The sequence below is a fragment of the Rhipicephalus microplus genome, chromosome 5 (genome assembly GCF_043290135.1).
Source record: "Rhipicephalus microplus isolate Deutch F79 chromosome 5, USDA_Rmic, whole genome shotgun sequence".
Taxonomy (NCBI): domain Eukaryota; kingdom Metazoa; phylum Arthropoda; class Arachnida; order Ixodida; family Ixodidae; genus Rhipicephalus; species Rhipicephalus microplus.
This window is the reverse complement of record NC_134704.1, coordinates 91489225-91508987: the sequence shown is the minus strand read 5'-3', so window position 1 is coordinate 91508987 and position 19763 is coordinate 91489225. Positions and strand designations below refer to the sequence as shown.

General features: G+C 44.5%; 1 protein-coding gene across 1 annotated transcript in view; it reads left to right on the top strand.

The window, feature by feature from the left end:
- Window positions 1-19763, top strand: part of LOC142817856 (beta-1,4-N-acetylgalactosaminyltransferase bre-4-like) — a 157126-nt gene that overhangs the window by 113817 nt on the left and 23546 nt on the right. The window contains exons 3-4 of the mRNA XM_075895741.1: window positions 12890-13226; window positions 18301-18487. Coding sequence (XP_075751856.1) covers window positions 13044-13226; window positions 18301-18487 — 370 coding nt within the window. The 5' untranslated portion in view covers window positions 12890-13043. The remainder of the gene's footprint in view (window positions 1-12889; window positions 13227-18300; window positions 18488-19763) is intronic.

Sequence of the window (19763 nt, the reverse complement as noted above, 5' to 3'; positions counted from 1 at the left end):
ATGCAGTCGGCATGTTATGATAGTTTGATGCGGGAATTCGCTTGTAATCATCATAACTAGAACGGCTTTTCGGCTCGACAACTTTGTTTTCTACGAGATATTCCTTAGCAAACACTGAAATTCGCTGTTGTGCATGGACTCATTCTTTAAGACTATTGCGTTAAAAATAAAGATGAGATTGCTTCCAAAATACCTCTCCGCCAATAAAGCCGCCACAACGTTTTATTAGGCTAGCATTGAAAGCAGGCAAATCCATGTACTTTACCAATAGTTCTCATGAATGAGGAAGCGAATTTCGAGGGCTTGTTCGTTTGATGCAGTCTCAATGAAAGCCAGTAGATAATGAACCCTAGAACGGTACCGAGGAAGGTGTATTTTTGCTGTTCCAAGTGTGCCGTAATAATTGCGGTACAAAAGCGAAGAAAGTAAAAAGTGTACAACAAGACTGATTGCTGGCAAGAAGCGAACCCGTGATCTTCGACGCATGGGCAAGGGGTCTTTTCAGCCAGTTCGTTGCCGTAGCATTTATGGCGATTGAGCGGTTTTTTTTTTTTCAAGCCAATCAAGCCGCGATTTTTTTATTTATTTAATACTGTAAGCCTTTCTCAGGCTCATACAGGGTGGGCGAGCAAATATACACAGTCGCGTACAAACCAGGCAATATCGCACATAGCGAAAGAAACAGAATCACAAGATGATGGTGAAAATAAAACTTGTACGATGAAAGCAATTGTACAAAATCATGGACAGGTCACAAAACATCAAGGTATCAGCAGGGGGTACTGTGATCAGTGTGTTCGGAAGCGCTCACAAACATAAAAAAAAACAAAAGTTGCTTTTAGTCTTCATAAAACAGGCTTTCTACATTCCGAACAAATGAATCTACAGAGGAATGATTAACGCATTCCTCTGCATTAACGATTGAGTGCCCGCTGCTACTACTTGAAGGAGAACGGCACGAAGTCGTCTATGGAGCGCCCGACCTGTTCCGAGCGGCCGCGCCGCGTGCCAACGGCCCTTCTTGCTCGTGCATTAAATCCTCCGGGTGCGAGCGAGCAAAGCCGCGGAAGAGGACGCGCGCAGTCTCTGCAACGAACAGTCTCTCCAGTGTCCTCTGCCTTTACTCTCGAGCACCGCATTCATCCTATATGCATTACAACTCGCGAACGGAAAGTGACTGGTTTGAACCGTATCAAAAAGGGCCCGCCGGCGTGGTCGCGTTTTCCAATTTAGTCAATCGATGATCTTGCAGTATACGCGCACACTCGAGTTATAAACGGGGTGCACCTACACCGTTGTTAGCACCCCCTTACTAATTCAGTTTCCCGGGATGACAAGGGATGTTCAACAAAACATATGTAAGGTTCATCATTTTCTGTCGTGGTCAAGCTCCTAGCCACTTCCCCCCCCCCCTTCTCCGCACTTTCGGCTACGTATCTGTGTGCAGGTCTTTAAAGTCTAACCAAAATCAATATCGATATAATAAAAATTTTTATGTATCGAAATTCCATTCAACGTGGTTTTAGAATTGTTTGCTATGCACAATTTGTCACTCGTGGCTTTGATGTGTGCACTTGCGGCTGTGTTCAATGACGTCACCAGTGTTTTAATTTGTGTACAGCCTGTACACTTGAGAAAAGATATATAGTGACCGAAGAAGTAAACACACCCACGACCCCACTGTGTGCCGCTGCCGTTCCTTGATTTCCTTACAATGTCTTTCGTATTTTCGTCACAGTGCCAAATGTTCTGTGATGTCACATACCGTTTCTCATGCGCAGGCTTCTTTAGCATGTTAGTTCTGCGGTTGTACGTGTACGGGCGTCTGTCTTAGTGTTTTTCAGTGGCTTGTTAATGCAATGTCCATTACGTTACTGCGCTGGTTAGTAGCAGTGTAACGATATTGACAGGTGCTTCCGCCTGCGTTCGTCAAATCTTGAATGGTGAGAAAAGAGAAAACAAGAGAAGCTTATATTTAATGAGTATTACTGATCGCCTTAAGTGAATAACATATTTTTAATGTAAACTGGAACGAATCAGGAAATTGTGTATATGCATATTCTTGCGCGCCAAACACCTGTAACTTGTTGTACCTTTAACAAGGCGGTCTGATGACTCCGGTGAAGTTATTGTTGCCGCATTATCTGAGTAGGGGAATCCCATGTGCATATAATTTTATATACATTATATAAGTATGTATCCATGCTGAATAACTGACGTTTTATGATAATTGTATCAATGTATTGAGTTCGCATCCCGGCTGCGGCGGCTGGATTTCCGATGGAGGCGGAAATGTTGTAGGACCGTGTGCTCAGATTTGGGTGCACGTTAAAGAACCCCAGGTGGTCGAAATTTTCGGAGCCCTCCACTACGGCATCTCTCGTAATCATATGGTGGTTTTGGGACGTTAAACCCCACAAATCAATCAATGTATCATTGTATTTCAAAGTATATGGTGTGCTTTACCGTGCATCAATATCGTTTACTGAAAGTGGTCAGTTTCCCTCAAGCCGCGTTTGTGCGGCTTTTTTTTTTATCTTGTCCACTTACCACCCTTTCGTACTTATATGCCTAAATTGAACTCGGTAAATCGAATCCGATTTGCGCTCACTCAACCAATCAATGCGATATCGTTCGACCTGCGGCTGGATCAGTGTTATCTGCAGGGCGTTCGCCTATTCAGTCCTCCCTTTTATTTGCGCTCACTCAACCAATCAATGCGATATCGTTCTACCTGCGGCTGGACCCGTGTTATCTGCAGGGCGTTCGCCTATTCAGTCCTCCCTTTGTGCGGACACAGCGTATATGGCTAGGTTGCGTCAGTGCAGACATAGAATTTGATCACCACACAAAGCGATCGAATGCCGTCTCGGTCAGCTTCGTTATAAGCTGCTTTCTTCCCACGATTCGGACCTTCACGGAACGGGATTCCCGTCTTCAAACGTCGCACACGCCAGAAGACATGGAGGAAATGACGACAGGAGTGATAGCTATCAACCGAGTTCTTTAAATTAACGCAGCTGCGTATACTATCCGGAAAGCAGGGAAGCCATGTAATACACGGCATGTATTTCGAGAAAAAGCTCTGGATACGATAACTTTGTAACAGCAAGGGCGCCATATCATGTTCGCGCCGAATGTGCCACCCACAAACCTAATCTGTTTTCGATATTAATTGGAATCTGGCTGATACACCCCATACCACCCCCTCCGTACTGATATGATACGCTTCAACTATTTACCATGTGAAGCGGTCTCGATGCGTATAGAAATAACTTTTCTCAGCGAGGACAAGTTTTTTTTTTATTATTTATACACAATGCAGGCCACATTCGGGCCCAAGCAGGAGTGGTGACAAGAAAGTACATGTGGATGAGTGACATAAATGGACACACGGCCAATAAAATATAAGTAAAAATACAAAAAAAGCATTAAACATACAGCGTTGCTTTCCGTATTCGCATAAGTTTGAAATGGTTCACAGTAAATTATACAACATTGGATGGCGAACACTTTACACACCAAAGTTCATGTTGTCAATAATGTTAACAAAAGAGTCTGCTAAGGCTGACTCCTTTGTTAATTACATACATCTGCCCACCATACCGTGCGCTGGTGAGTTTGCTAATTTCTTTTGAACGTTCTCAGAGTTGATGCAAAAAAATTGGCAGCATATCCACGGAGTGAATGATGGAGAATGGGGCGAAGCATTCGTCCGTCCATTCGTTCTTGCTTCCGTCCGTCCAAGCGTCCGTGTGTGTGACCGTCCATGCGTCCATTTGCCGGTCCGTGCGTGCGTCTGTTCGTGCGTCCGTCTCTGCGTTCGTCCATGAATCCTTCCCTGCGTCCTTTCATGCGTCCTTCCATGCATCTGTCTGTGTCCGTTCGTCCATCTATTCAACACTCCAAGTACCACCATCTCGCATCTTTTCATCATATAATCCCCATTTAGAAGCACCGCCATCCAGCGGACATTCCAAGGACTAAACAAGAGGTGGCACACGCACACTTTCTTACGGCTTGCGCTTCGGGTCTACTTCCCACCTTTAACCACCTCGAGTTCATGGTACATACTAGTTCACTGTATTCACGGCACTGAGGCCCAACGCTCGCTAAACCTTTCGAAAACCAAGGAGGTTACGCCCAGCGAGTATAACGTAGCAACCTTTTCCTGTCAGATAGTACTCAATGTACATGCCAATGGCTGCTAATGGGAAATGAGAGGCGGAGAATTCGGCTTTTACTTTCTTACGGCTTGCGCTTCGTATCTGCTTCCCACCTTTAACCGCCTCGAGTTCATGGTATATACTAGTTCATTGTATTCATGGCACTGTGGCTCAGCGCTCGCCAAACCTTTGTAAAACCAAGGAGGTTACACCCAGCGAGTATAACGTAGCAACCCTTTCTTGTCAGATAGTGCTCAATGTACATGCCAATGGCTGCTAATGGGAATCGCAGCGTGCGCGTTAACTAAAAGCCGAATGCTCCTGTCTCTCATTCCCTATTAGCATCCATTGGCATGTACATTGAGCACTGTTTTATTGTTGAACAACGCTCTGAAGAAATCTCTAAAGCCGAATGCTCCTGCCTCTCATTTCCAATTAGCAGCCATTGGCATTTACATCGAGCACTATTTTTTATTTTTCAACAACGCACGGATAAAACCTCTCACCGGCACCACCTTGGAGGTAAAAATGTTATACTTGTTACACACTACAACGGCTACGAGGGACGAACGGGTGCCGATATAAGGAGCTTGGCCCCTAAAAACACTATTGAAACACTGTTAAAATACTGTACAATTTCATGCTTCTATTAAAAAATAGGGGGTTTTGGTAGATAGGGTCATCACCCTCTCCTCCGCCTATGATTTTCAAATGTACGTCACCAAAAAGAGAATTTCAGATCATTTAGGTTCACTCCCCCCTCCCCCCTCCCCCTCTGCGAGCGTCAGACAGACCTTTACCCCCACGGGCAAATCTTGGATCCGCCTTAGTACACGTGTACATTTAATTTGAAACAATCGACTGCTCCAGATTGCCACGCTCCACGACATCCGCGACTGGAAGCAGTTTTCATCATGAATCGGTGATTTTATTTTATTCTCAAAGAGCCGTGTTTATCGAGGAAGCTGACGTCAATGTTGACAGTGCGCCTGTCAGTACTCTGCGGGAACCCGTTCATTTAATTTCTTTAGAGCGCCACGTGAAAAAAAAAACAGCAACAAAGGAATGGAAAGAGAAACATGGTGCGTGCTATCGCTACACGTGTCGTACATTGCGTCACATTTATGTTCGTAAACGGACACAGCGCGGCGCCTGTGTCATCTCTCGGGGCCGCAGCTGATAAGTAGGCTACTGTTTCTATGCGCTACAAAAGTGCCGTGGTAGGCAGGGCCGTACCCAAGATTTTTTTTTTTTTTTGAGGGGGTTGAGAGAACGGCTGCCTTTGCCAATTAGTGGTCGAATCTGTGAAGGAGTGTAAATACGTTAGCATCACCGGAAAAGTTATATATGAAAAAGATGTGGTGTCAGAACCCCCTGAACTCCCCCCTTGTTACGGCCCTGGTTCCGGGATCGCGGTTTCTTTTAGCGGTGGGATGGATTGAAGTTGTAAAATAAAGTTTGCTTTTAATTCTTGTGCGCATGGTGCACGACGGGCGTAGTCATATTTTTTTTTTTTTTTTTGGGGGGGGGGGGATCTTTTTTGACGTCGGATGGGAGGGGGTGGCGGCAGGCTCTTGATTTCGGGAGGGGTACCCTTTTAAGTTGGTCTTTCTCTATATTTTACGGTGACAAAAAACGGGGGGGGGGGGGGGGGGGCACGGGCCTTGTGTGCCACCTCTTGGCAACGGCCCTGGTGTATGACAGACTGAGTTAGTGCCTACGTGTTCCTGTCGAAGAGCGCAATCTTAGTAATAACCACTCTGTGCGGTTCCGAGATACGTTCGGGTGATTGGTCACTTCTGACAGGGCAGTATCTCTTTGCCGTACAGGCACCGTCTCGATTCTTCTTCTATCGCCCCGTTTCATATATGGTAAAGTTAGCTTTCTTGCTATATGCACTTGGCCAAACTATTGGCGACTATAGTCACTTATAACCAGCGTGTTAAAGCGCAGTTTGCTTGCACTATGACGTGGAAAGTGTAGGTTCCTCTCTATTGACGTAAACACTCATAATGGACAAGCCACAGCACGCGCAACTCTATCCACTTGAAGCATGACAGGTGCCGCCATTATGAGTTGGGAGAACGCATCACAAAAAAGCGCATTTGCGGATTATGGAAAGTGTGTTCGTAAGTGCAGAAGAAGCGTGGACTTGTAGGTCTGGTTTACGGTGGCGAATTTCACCTTGCGAGAGCACAGGAAAAGACGGGACAGAGTAGAAAAGAGCGCTGCAGGAAGCCTGTAGAATAAATCTCCGAAATCTCGGTATACAGTCGGGATCACACTTGTCAAGAGCGGTGGAGCGCGTGGCCGGGCGCGCCGTTGTCTGCAGTCGCTACACCGCACGTTAGCTATACTAAAGTGAAGCGTGGGATCGGGCTAGTTGGTAATACGGTTAGTAAACATAAATAATATTCTATGAATTGTTAAATTTCTTATTTTATAAACTAACGAATGTGATCCAATTATAAGGAAATGTGAACTTTCGTGGTTTACCCCCCCCCCTTTTTTTTTGTTCATGCTTATGCATGTGGTCTCATCTTTTCTGTTTGCTGTATATTTTTTTTTGCGTTATTGTAGTAACTCTCCGCTTGCTATGCTAGGTCTTATTACAGCGTCGCTCTTTCTATGCATCTATGCATAGTACAACTGAAACGACCCGCAGGCCGCTTTAAACAAGTGTGATACAGTCTGTATGGCTGTAACTGTCTTTCAACTTGAAGCTGTAGCTTTTGAGTCGAAAGTGCTACTAAGCTCAAATAGCTGCGGGTTTGATTCCCACCCCCAGCGGCCGCATTTCGGTCAGGGTTAAATGCAAAAATAACTGTGTACTTTTGGTTTAGACACGCTTTTAACAACCGAACAACCGCATGTGGTAATAATAATAATAGCAGGTTGTTGTAATTGACCCCGTGTTCACGTTGGTGATGCTGTAATTACTGCCAAATAAAATTGAGTTTGAATGAGTTGACCCATAGTGCAAGTGAATGGCTTAATCCCGTTTAGCCGCCTCTCGCCCGGCTTCTGTTCCTTCCTCGAAGTAATAATGGCGTTAGGGATTTCATCGGCATCGTAATATGAGGCAAAAAGAACGTGTACGAGGCCGTGCTATGTAGAGAAGGAACTGAGGCGCCACGGGTTCCATTGAACCGCTATCCATATCGTCGTTCCCGTGGGAAGTGACTTCAGGCGTTAAAAACGTACGATGTTAGAACAGGCAGAACTGACTCTATAAACTTCAACTGGAGATTTATTCGCAGAAGAACGTAATTGAGAAGATTCGCAGGGAACCGCGTAAGACGGAAAATATGCTCATTTTAACTTAGTTGATCGACGTAGCGCGTTTAGAAACATGGGACAAAAGAAGGGACAGAAGGGAGCGTTGTCCCTTCCCTTGTCCTATGTTTCTAAACGCGCTACGTCGATCAACTATGTCTTACCAACATGCCCAACTTTATACTCTAGTCATTTTAACTGTTCAGATGGATGTGGCATGTGTAGGCCGAAGAGTTTAAAAGAATGGAGGTATTATAGCCGTTTTCAGGGCAATCTGTCTGTCTGTCCGTCTGTGTTGTTAATTATGTTTTTATGCGAACTCACTTGAAGTTTAGTGCCGCATCCGGCCTGTTGTCTTGTCCGTTGTACTTGTTTTGTGCTAATCGATTATGCGTGTTGTCGATTCACACGAAACAGCCCTGCTCCCATCTTCAAATACCACTACGTGGAGAGTCGCGCCTTTTAGTGTTCGCGTTCTCTGCCACCGACGGCTTTTGCGGTCGAGCACACTGTTTTCCAAAAAACAGCCTGCTGTCTACGATGGCCTGTGATACAGGGGCGTAGCCAAAGGTGGGAGGTTCAACCCGCCTAAAATTTTCAGTTTTGCTTGCATAATAACGCACACATGCAAATAAACGCACGAACATACGTAAAGCTATGGTTAACCCTCCCCCCCTTCCCCCTCCCCCCCCCCAAAAAAAATCTGGCTACGCCTCTGCAGTGATAAGGCCAATTATTTCGGAACCGCCTCGCATCCTGCTGCCCGCCGAAGTGGGAGGATTAGTGGCTCAGTTCAAGTATGAGGAGGGGAAAAAAAAGCCTTCTGGTGCAAGGCGCCGCCGTTAGGCTTATCTCACGGAAGCCGTTGTTCCGGTTCGGGTGTTTCGCAGTCGACCGCCGGGTTGCTTGATCATGTACTTGCGTACACGTTGCTCGATGTTTCAATTGCAGCATGGTGCGTCTGACCTGTTGGAAAAGCGACGTGGCGGTGACTCAACCTTCGTATTCCTCAGATAGTTTGGTCTGGCTTCTGTATATAGCTATCTGCATCGGGTGAATTCTTTTTGTGGTCTCGATTGGCTGCAGCCAGTGACCTCTCCGCATGATGCGTTGCGTTTTCATAGTGCTTCACATGTTTAGACGTTGGTATATATTGTCCCGCAGCCTTGTGTCGACGCGCCGTTGTCCGGTTGTTACATGGCCGGGAACTCCTGAAAGGTCCGAATCTGTTGTGGTGTTATTTGGGCAATAACTATCTCACGGGAGCCCTATTACGACCTTGTTGTGGTGCAATTTGGGCAATAACTCTCTCATGGGGGCCCTATCACGACATATTGTCTTCGGCACCGACGTAATATTTTTTTACTGTCTGCCTGACAGTTTCGTGATCGTGCAATCTAGCAGGCAGCATGCAGTTAGTCGCACAAGCGTGGTGGGTCCCGGACGTGCTGCTCAGTTTTCCGTTAAGACTAGCAAGGCCGTCTTTTTTTTTTCCTTTTTTTTCTCCACAATAAACTCTCAAGACACCGTGTGTTGCGAGTATTTGTGCCACGCAATAGTCATTTGCCTCGCGTACTTTGCATGTCTTATCACCGCAATCCCGGAACTACCCGTCATGAACGACGTGCGCGTTATCAGCGTGCCATGACATTCTTGATAAAAAGGTGACTACTCAGCACAAAATAAAAAAAAATTGAGGAAATGCAAGCAAGCCATACGATTAATTTGTTGGGATAAAAAAAGTCCATTTTTACTCCACCTTTCCTGGAAGTGTAAGATTACGAACCCTTTCCTTTGTAGAGAAATACTTGGTTGTGAAAGAGTGATCGGTACAGTGGTGACACAGCTACACTGCTCGGAGGCTCTGTTGATATATCGCAACTGTTTTTGATTGTGACATATCTCGCTTTGCGGCCATATCCTGTGAAACACTTATAGATGCGGTGAAGGATTCGTAAACAGAGGAGGTATTTTAAGTGTGAATACACTTTATAAGCGACCCCAAACCATCCACCGCCGTCGGCGGCGTCCGCAGTCTTCTCTCTATCTTTAAAAGAAAGAGGACTTGGCGGGCCGCAGCGCGACGCTCTACCGAATAAGCCACGGACGCGACGCTGATATCGGTGTCAGTAACGCGCCTTATACCCCCTCCCCCTTCGCTCGCTCCTCCGCTCTCCTCGCTCGCTGCAGCTGCGCGCGCACCCCTCTCTCGCGCGCGCCCGCCTTCTCTCTCAATCTCCCGTCGAGAGCGGGTCGTGAGGGGGAGTAAAGTTAAAATCCGTTGGCATTCGCCAGTGAGTTAACGTAAACTCCCCCGTGTGATCAAATTGCGATTCCCAGGAACCATTACACCATAAAGGCACCATAGTGTGATTAATAAATATAATAGTGCGAATTAATAAATACCCCTCAATGATCACCCCGTGTATTCGCACTTAACCATGTTCACCCTCGCGGAAATGCTTGGGAGTTTTTTTTTTTTCGTCAAATTTTTGATCGCAAGTTCCCACATCTTGCCCTTCCTGCATTTCTTGTGAATGTGATGTAGAGGAGTGCCTCTAAATGTAGTGTGTAATCATGGCCGATGTGGCGCCGTAGGCTTCAGTTAATCGAAATCTCCCCACACCCGCTGTATATGTCACGTTATTGGCCTTTCTTTGAAGGTGCTTGTTTTTGTTATATTTAGTTGATCATTCATTGAAAAGTTCTGTGACCGCAAAGGGCGTCAAGAACGCCTGTAGGAGCCCCGTTTTGAGTCCCGGCTAATGAATTGTTTATTTCAGCAGGGATGACGGCGCGCTGTCGAAGGGACATTAAAAAAACAAAAAAAAATGACTTCGTTCAGATTGACAAAGCGCACTCCTGTTACTCTAATGCCACATGTTTCAATATCATATGTTCATTATTAGCCGAGATAATCTAAGTTGGAGTTTCATTTTTAAATTTCGCGCCTAAATCTCCACGCGTCACGTCAGAAATTACGAGTGTATTTTTGGTATCTTCGTGTTATTGCCCGGCTTTATGAAATTTTCTGCAACCTCGTATGCTACATCTATTGCACTCACAGACCAGAATGCACTTCATTTTTATCAATTAGAAGCTGCGCAGAATCCAGTAGACGTGTTCAAAACCTATGACGTCACGGTGTTTGGCGCGGGAATCTCAAGGTGGCGTCTCCCACTCTAAAATTTTCTTTTCGCGCGTTTTCTCGCTTACTATAGGCGTCGTGTAGCGGCAAGAGTGGTGGATTCGGGATTGTGAAATTGTGTTTTACTGAAAACGTGGTTGATTCGCTACGACGCACCGACTTGCAACAGCAACCAGCGGCCTCCTACCGAACGTTTGCAAGGACATGTGTGACTAATGAACTGATCGACCTCCGCTTATTTTTATTTTTTGCCAGCGTCTACTGAGGATACCACCTGCATATGAGGCGAAACGTCAACCACTTTGTTAATCATTGTGGTGTTAACTCAAAGTAGAGCTTTCACAATCAGTGTCAAACCCGTTCTAAATGCTTCAGGCTTTCAGGAGTTTCATGCTGTTATTTTCTAGCCACCTGTAAAACGTGACTTGCTGGAAGCCTCAAACGGAGGAATGCTCCACCGGAATACCAAGAAAAGGGATAGAAATATATATATATATATTATATATATATATATATATTGTTGCGTGAAGGCACAAGGGAAACTAGGCGTTTTAAAATATATTTACACAGCGCCAACGCGCAAGCCAAGATGGCGAACAAGAGAGAGCGCGCGCACACACAAAATCACCTCGTCTTCCTCAGCGCCTATCTCACTGTTTAAGTGGGGCATTGTCTCGTAACATTTATGTTACGAGACAATGCCCCACTTAAACAGTGAGATAGGCGCTGAGGAAGACGAGGTGATTTTGTGTGTGCGCGCGCTCTCTCTTGTTCGCCATCTTGGCTTGCGCGTTGGCGCTGTGTAAATATATTTTAAAACGCCTAGTTTCCCTTGTAAGTAAAAGATGATGTTTGCCAGCATTAAGGTTGGGTCCCACCTGTGATTTGTGCTGAAGAGTTCGTAGAGTTTAAGCCACTCATCCACGTCCTCGCCGTCCGTTCCCGAAAAGTTGCCGGGATCGCGGGGTGGAGCGGCCACGAGATAAACAGGAGAGGTCGGCGCCATTGATGCATTGGGCGTAGCAGTTGAGGAAGCGTCGCTGCCGGTGGACATGTTGGGAGCAGAGACTAGGCGTCCGCTGCGTAACTCCGTCGTGCGTTGTACCCAGCACCTCCACCAAAATGTTGCGTGAAGGCACAAGGGAAACTAGGCGTTTTAAAATATATTTACACAGCGCCAACGCGCAAGCCAAGATGGCGAACAAGAGAGAGCGCGCGCACACACAAAATCACCTCGTCTTCCTCAGCGCCTATCTCACTGTTTAAGTGGGGCATTGTCTCGTAACAATATATATATATATATATATATATATATATATATATATATATATATATTGCCCTTCCACGCCCCATCGCCCCCAAAAGGAAAGCCGAGGAACGAAGGGGGGCACGTGAACTTGGCAAGGTGTTCAGTGGCAACATTATTGAGTTACGACGTGTAGTTTTACAAATAAACATACCCTCCAGACAGACTTCGCTTCAAACCAGCCGGACAGGTCTTTGTCAAATATGTTTACCTTTAGATATGTAATATACAAGTAAACTCCGAACTCCGTCTTCTGCAGGGAAGATTCCTCTTAGCGTCCTGTTTTGCGATGGGAGCCGTAGAAAGTCGAAAGGTGGAGAGGACATCATAAAGAAGAAAGTTTAAAATAATGGAAAACAGTTAAGTCGGCCTTTATCGAGTCTGGCTGTTAGATCATTTTTTTTTTACAAAAAACAGTAGTAAGTGTATTTTTCGTTAGTTACTCTATGAAAAAAGTAACAGTGTTACAGTTACAAGTTTCTCAAAATAAAAGTAACTAGTTGCAGTTAAAAGTTACTAAAAAAGTAACTAGTTATTGGTAACGCGTTGCTAGTATCTAGTTACTGCCCCAGACTGCCTACAATTAGGAACTAAGGTAAATTCTACAACGCGCATTCCCGTTTATATCTCCCCCAAGTGGCTGCTTTGATTGTTAGCGTGCCGAGCTAAATAAGTGTGAGACTGCGTCCAGGATCCGTGAGACACTGACCGTCCACTCCCCGCGCTGCTCTCGTGGAGGTGCCCCGCCACGGTGGTCTAGTGGCTAAGGTACTCTGCTGCTGACCCGCAGGTCGTGGGATCGAATCCCGGCTGTGACGGCTGCATTTCCGATGGAGGCGGATATGTTGTAGGCCCATGTACTCAGATTTGGGTGCACGTTAAAGAACCCCAGGTGGTCGAAATTTCCGGAGCCCTCCACTACGGCGTCTCTCATAATCAAATAGTGGTTCTGGGACGTTAAACCCCACAAATCAATCAATCAATCTCTTGCAGGTGCCGATGTGGCGCAGGCGACGAGGTCGAAGGTGGCGGGCTCGTGCTGATGACGCGCGCGCCGAGTGATGAGCGCCACTAGCGGCTCCAGTGCAGCAGCAGCAGCAAGGCTCGACGCATCGTCCCTGGTCTCGCCACCAGCACGTCCGCCGCAATGGCGTCGCCTGCCTTGTCGGCGACCGCGGCCGACGGCGTCAGCTGGCAGCGCGGCGTGCGCGCCTCTGCGGCGTCTCTCTGTCGCGGTCACTTCTACAAGCTGGTCGCCGCCACCGTGGCCGGCTTCCTGCTGCTCGAGTACAGCTTCAACATGCTCTCGACCAACCAGAAGCCGTTTAAGGTATATACACACACACTCCAGCGGCGCAGCCAGGGAGTAACAAACTGGGACCGTGCCCCCCCCCCCCCCTCCGCGAAGTTTTTTTTTTTTTTTTGCCATGGTATAAAGAGCCCAAAATGAGAATTTCAAAAGTGCCTCTTTCCCCCGTCCTCAAATCAAAAATGAGCCCCCCCCCCCCCCCCCCGCATTCTAAAAAAAGTTTCTTCCTACGCCCCTGAAAAATAAACGTTTATTCCTCCTCCTCCTACGCGCCTGACAACACTTGGGCGCTGTTACAACAAAACTCTGTATAGCAAACAGGGGCGTTACCAGGGCTTGGGAACATTTGCACATAGCATCATTTCTTGTCAGTAGCGGTGGCCTGCCATAACTGAATGGGAAGAAGTTACAAAGAATCATATCTCACAGAAAAGCTAGTTATCGAAAATGGCTCCGGATTTTGTACAGCAGAAACATAAGTGAATATTCTGTCAAAATTCGTGTTTCACTACACAAAATGCGTGGCTTCTCGGAGTGTTCAATATTTTACAGTAGAGCCCCACTCATTTCTGAATGGCAGTGCTCAATTGTTCTGGGAAGCCACCTGCTTTGTAGTGAAACACTGCACTTTTACCAAAATTTTCTGGGATATAGTAGGTCTCTGTTTTATAGATACCAGAATCATTTTTGATAACTAGCTTTATTCAAGACCTATGATGTATTTTGGCTATTTCCTATTTAGTTTTAGCAGGATGCCTTTGCTACCTCTGAGAGATGGCACCACGTGCAGAATTTTTGAAGTCTGTGAAGTTTTATTCACATGAAATAAGTACATTTTTTTTTCAAACACTGTATGACCCCTCAGCCAAAGGCTAGTATTGGAGTCATTTACAGACTTATATATACAGAAATACACATTAATAAAATGAGAAATAGATAGAATGGATACACACACATCTATATATAAAAACACATCTATTTACACATACATATTGTCACGAGGTCGTGACGTGGCCAAAGACAGGATACTTTGTGTTGGGATTTAACTGTTTATTTGGGCGAACCTGTGCCCAGTAAACGGAAAGTCCGATTACAGTAGCAGTCTTGCACAGATAGCAGTGAACGGAGCGTCGGTTGTCGATCAACTACTGACAAGCGGCGGAGTGCGTCGGCATTTATGCTCTTGCCAATCGAATGTTCTAGCGTTATCGCTGGCGGTGACGTAGGCTCCGGAATAATCTGTACAGTTCGCAGAGTGGGCGTGATTTTATGGAAATGATCTACTAAAGTCCGGAAGCTTCTCGAAAACTGCAGGCGCGGTTTGCGCTGAGAATTGTGTAGTGTTTTGGGGCGATAACAATACTTCAGAAATGGAACGGGGCAATATATACACATATACACTTACATATATACATAGATACCTATATACACACATATTTAACAGACAAGAATATATGGTATAGAACAAGGAAACATGTCGTGTATAACTCAGATGTGGTAAGCATATCAAAATTGAGAGAGAAGAGAAAGTAAACAATAGAATCCATACGAGTGTATCTACGGGTTGCGTATGTGACATAAGTGTCTGTTCAGATGACATTTGCTGTTAATTCTTTTTTAACCAGTGTGAAATGTTATTGCTCTGCTTTCCCTCAATTGGTATATCATTCCATATTTTTGAACCAATATACTAATCTCTGAGGTTTCTTGCCAACGGTATATTAAAAGTTCCCAATTGTTTTGCTTCTTGTTGGAGGATTTGGCATTCTCAATATTGATATGTTAAACAGATAGTTGTCTTTTATTACACTGATAATGCACTTTGGCATACTTATTTCACGTAAGAAATCAAATGGTATGATGTGCAGTTTAGAAAATATTGGTTTGCTTGCTTCATTTCGCCGTGAGAATTTAATAGTTGCTTGCTTCATTTCGCCGTGAGAAGTTAATAGTTCGGACAGCTCGTTTCTGTAGACACCGAACAGCATCTAGGTAAGTATTGAATGTCCAGGTCCATGAACCAATACAGTACGGCAGGTGAGGCTGAAAAAATGAAAAATACAGGATGCGTAGAATGTTTCTTGGAAAATATTTTCGTGCCTGAAAGAATGCAAAATAACCTGATGCTAGCGTAAAGCAGAGCTTCGATGTGCTGCTGCCAATGTAGATGCTGATCGACAATAACGCCAAGATAGGTGTATGCGTCGATGCATTGGAGTGGGCATTGATTTAAATACAGTGAGAGAGAGAACCATCAGAAATCATTTTTGAACATGAGTGGCAAACAATATATTTAGTTTTTGTAGTACTAATGCTTAGTTTATTGGCAACGAACGATTCTGAAAGTTGAACAAGCTCAATTTGGACTTTTTTTCCTGGTTGTTGTCATCTGTAGTTATCATAGCGGTGTCATCAGCACACATTGATATATCAGCGAATTTTAATGTTTGAGGCAAGACTTTTATATATACTGTTAAAAACAAGGGACCGAGTACTGAACCCTGCGGTACTCCTGTACTAAGATGCTGAGGTGATGAAGTTATGCCATTCATATGTACGATTTGTTTTCGATTATCAGGATAACTACGAAAACTAGGATTTCATAGTTGCGAAACCCATAATTGCTTAACTTATTGAGTGAAATGCCATGATCGAGGGCATTTTATCCACACAATTCTTGGAATGCATAATAAATTTACATCGAAGTGATGTTTAGAGAATTATATTGATGGTCTAGCACCGCTTCGTGCCAAAAGTGTTTTCTGTACCGTGCCGCAAACCGTGGGTTGTAAAATGTGGCATATCGGTCGAACCTTGCTATAAAGTCTCGCCTAGCTCGAAAATAGCTTTGTAACATCCAATATTCATTATAAACGTAGGTGATGACATTAGGGGAGCAAGTACTTAAGTTAAGTCATTTAGTTAATTAAAAAAAGCACCAAGTGACACCGACTGGTTTTAAACTGACTAAAATTTTGCCACCAGTTTTTTTTGTTCACAGTACCATCAAGGGCCATCTTACAAAAGTATTACATAGGTGGGCGGGCACATTTAAAAAAGAAGCCAATTACAACCACTGTACTGATGTCAATAATACGAATGTACCAATGACATCCACTTGGTAAACCATTTTGAATCCAATTTGAGGGCTGCCATGTTAGTGTCAATGCAAGCTTCAAATAATTGCTCTATCCCAAATGTGCTCATTCAATCGGACCAACAAGCATTCCCATAGGGAGGCCAATTGCATGGAATGCACGGTAGTTTGAATGTTTTTCCAATTGGAATGTGTGCACTCAGTTCGACTAACAAGCATTCCAATTGGGAGACCCAATAGCAGATGGAGGACCAATTGGAATGACTGATTGGGACTGTGAGGTGCAGTTGGTCTTTTTTATAGAAGTCCGAAATAGCAGTTGCTTTCCAGTTCATTTGGGTCTAATTGCTGGGAATTGCTATGACCAGTTGGCATAGATTGGCAACACTTGGTAGAGCTCACTCGAACTCACTCATGAAAATTATTTTGCATATAGGACTCGCTCGAACTCGGACTATCCACCAAAGTTTTTTGTAGCCGGACTCTGACTCGCAGCTCGAACCAAATCTGAGCTCGAGTGAGTCGACTCATGAGTACATTAGCTTAGAAATAGCTTTTTCAAGTGTGGTGTCAATGCCCTTTAACACCAATATCTCTCGTAATTTGTGCTCTTTTTGACACATTGTGACACAGTGCCTTCGAATTCTAGTTATGAGCACTCCCAAACCAGCAAGGTAATTTTAAGATGACAACATAAGATATACTTATTTAGAACTTTCCTGTAAGTGTTTGCAGGTGTGGAGGCCAAGGTAACTTCCCCACGTAATTCACGCCTCTGTTCAATAAATATTGAAATGGTGTATGAGCAACTCTGCTTTAAATTACACGCGAGTAGACGTGAGGATAATTGTGAATCTAGTTAAGGTTGATAGCAATGGTGAAGGTGAGCAGATAGGACCATAAGTTGGCAAAAAGAAGTGAAACTCGCTCAGACTCGCTTAAGAAATATATCTTGTGATTTAGACTTGCTCAGATTCAGGCTCGCCAAATTTTTCCGGTTGAACTTGCTCAGACTCGCACTGGCAAAAATTTTCTTCAACCTGGCTCACTCGAGCTCAAACTCTCCACTATAATACTCACTTGGACTCGTTCAGACTTGGACGCATGACTTGATCAGAGTTGATCCGAGCGAGTCAACTCTTAGCGAGTTCGCCGACCTATGTTCGGGACCCATACACGTTCCTTATTCATACTAAGCAGGCAAGAGCAATATGTCGCTTTTTTATGCTAAAATGTGACGTAATGAACAAGTATAGCTGACAGGTAAAACTGGATGAATTTCACTGTTGCCAGGATGTGCCGTATAAGTTTCAAATAGGTAACATCGTCCCGTGCATTCAGCATACATTCAGCCAATTAAATGCCACAAGGCTACTCTCATCTCCCACATATGTTTGTTGGTTGACTCCCTTCAACATGGAAAGAAAACACCTACAGGCTAATTTGTTGTTATTGTTGATTTCTTTAGTATGAATATTTTTCAAGGAATATGACATTAATGTTTTATTTTATAAAGGATGTTCATCATTATGCAGTTTCACTTGAATAGTGCGATAAATGTATGAAAGTTCATTGTATTTTTGTAACCACTATTTGCTGTGTCCTATTTACTAAAACCTCTTTCCCTACATTTGTTAGATATTTTATTGTTCTTGAATTTTTTATATGTTGTACTTTTTATATTGCCCTCCTGCAATGCTGTCAGATGAGAGCAGCAGCTTAGGAAATGAATAAAAACATCAGTGCTAGCCAAGCATAGTGGCTCAGCTGCTGGCATATAAATAGGAACTAAGGAAATGTGCGAAAGGCTGCTGCTTCCATTTCCGTGTGCCTTTATGAAGCTCTAACTTGGAATCCTGCCACATACATCGTGCGGTCTGATGTATTCTCACAATTGGAGTGTTTCTCTGCAATTTTAACCAGCATTAATTTCTCATACCGGTGCTTTCTGGCCCTCTTGCCCCTCCTTACGACCTTTCTCCAACCCAACTTGTGCAGGTAGTTTCACCGGGACTTTCTTGGATTTTCCGGCCAGTTCCTGGTGGCGCACAGCTCCCAGAGTCTGCCAGTCCATATTCCGTGAACAAATCGCACTTCGATAAGATCTTTCCCACTTCCCCACGTCTTGATAACACCAGCACTATGCCTGCCTTGGAGCTCTGTCCACTTGTGCCACCTCACTTAGGTGAGTGTTCATGCAGCTCATAAGGTTTTCGTAAGGTGTTTAGGAACCACACAGATACAATGCCTGTCCTTCTCCTCTTACAATTAATCTCCATAGCTGCTTCAGGTAGCTTCTTGGAGCACTAAATCTTTTACATGTACAACACTACCTACTGTAATTTGCCAACCACCTGTGACAGCCTGCCATCCTAAAAGAAAACTGCTCGCTCCTTGTAAGACCATGGCAGCCCCATTTAAATAGGGGCAAATATGAAGAACCTTGTGTCATTGCAATTCAGGCACATGTTGAAGAGCCTGGTGAGAGTATGCGAATTCAGAGCTCCTTGTCTCAACTGCTGTCGCAGCTGGAGGGGAGCACCTTAGCAATGTTCAGGGTGTGTTAGGTAATCGGCCAGTGTTGCCATGACTGCAATGATGCAGCATACTGGTATATACATAGATGCACACTTTTTAATATTGTGAGCTGTTTGCGACAGTCACATTCTTCAGCCTAAGTTGAGAGCAGTGTTCACTATTGCTAGTCGCATATCATAGGACAAGGAACAAGAGGCAGAAAAAGTATGACTTTTTTCACAAATAGCTGTTTAATAATGTGAGCAAATTCGATGGTCTCCTGCACATATTGGTCTAGTAGATGAGACTTTGGTCAGTGTCATTGAAGTAATAATCTGGCATGAGGAGTTGCTTGCCGTGTTTGTCATAACCGAACTGACGCCCATTACCATTCGTAAAGACCATTTAGTCACAATATCACTGAATTCCACTACTTAAGGCAGTAGGCAATTCCAGCCACCATGCGTAATGTTGAATAGGGCTCAGGCAGTCTCGCTAAATTTACCGCAAACCTGAAGTTATCCCGTTGGTTATTTGGTAAATAAAATTTATGCTGAAAGTGAAATGGGAGCAAAAAAATGGGAACATCAAACAAGAAAAATGTACTTTGCAAAGTGCGGCTGTCTGCACCACAAAGGTGAGGGGGAAAATTATTTAAAATATTTTAAAAATCTGGAATAAAACATTGAAATTTGATGGTGAAAACGCCCAGCATGTAGCACCATGACATCGCACCCACGACAAGGGCACTGCACGGTCACGTTGTTTTGGCAGTCACGACTCTTCAACAAGCTAAACGATAGAAATGTGTATTCCGATATTCTTCTCATAGGTATTTGTGCGACTGTGGCGCTTGCTCAAAGGCATCCACTTTAGCTTCGAAAAAAAGTTGTTTTTGGGCTGCTTTCCTTATGTACATATATGCTGTTTCAATACTGAACACA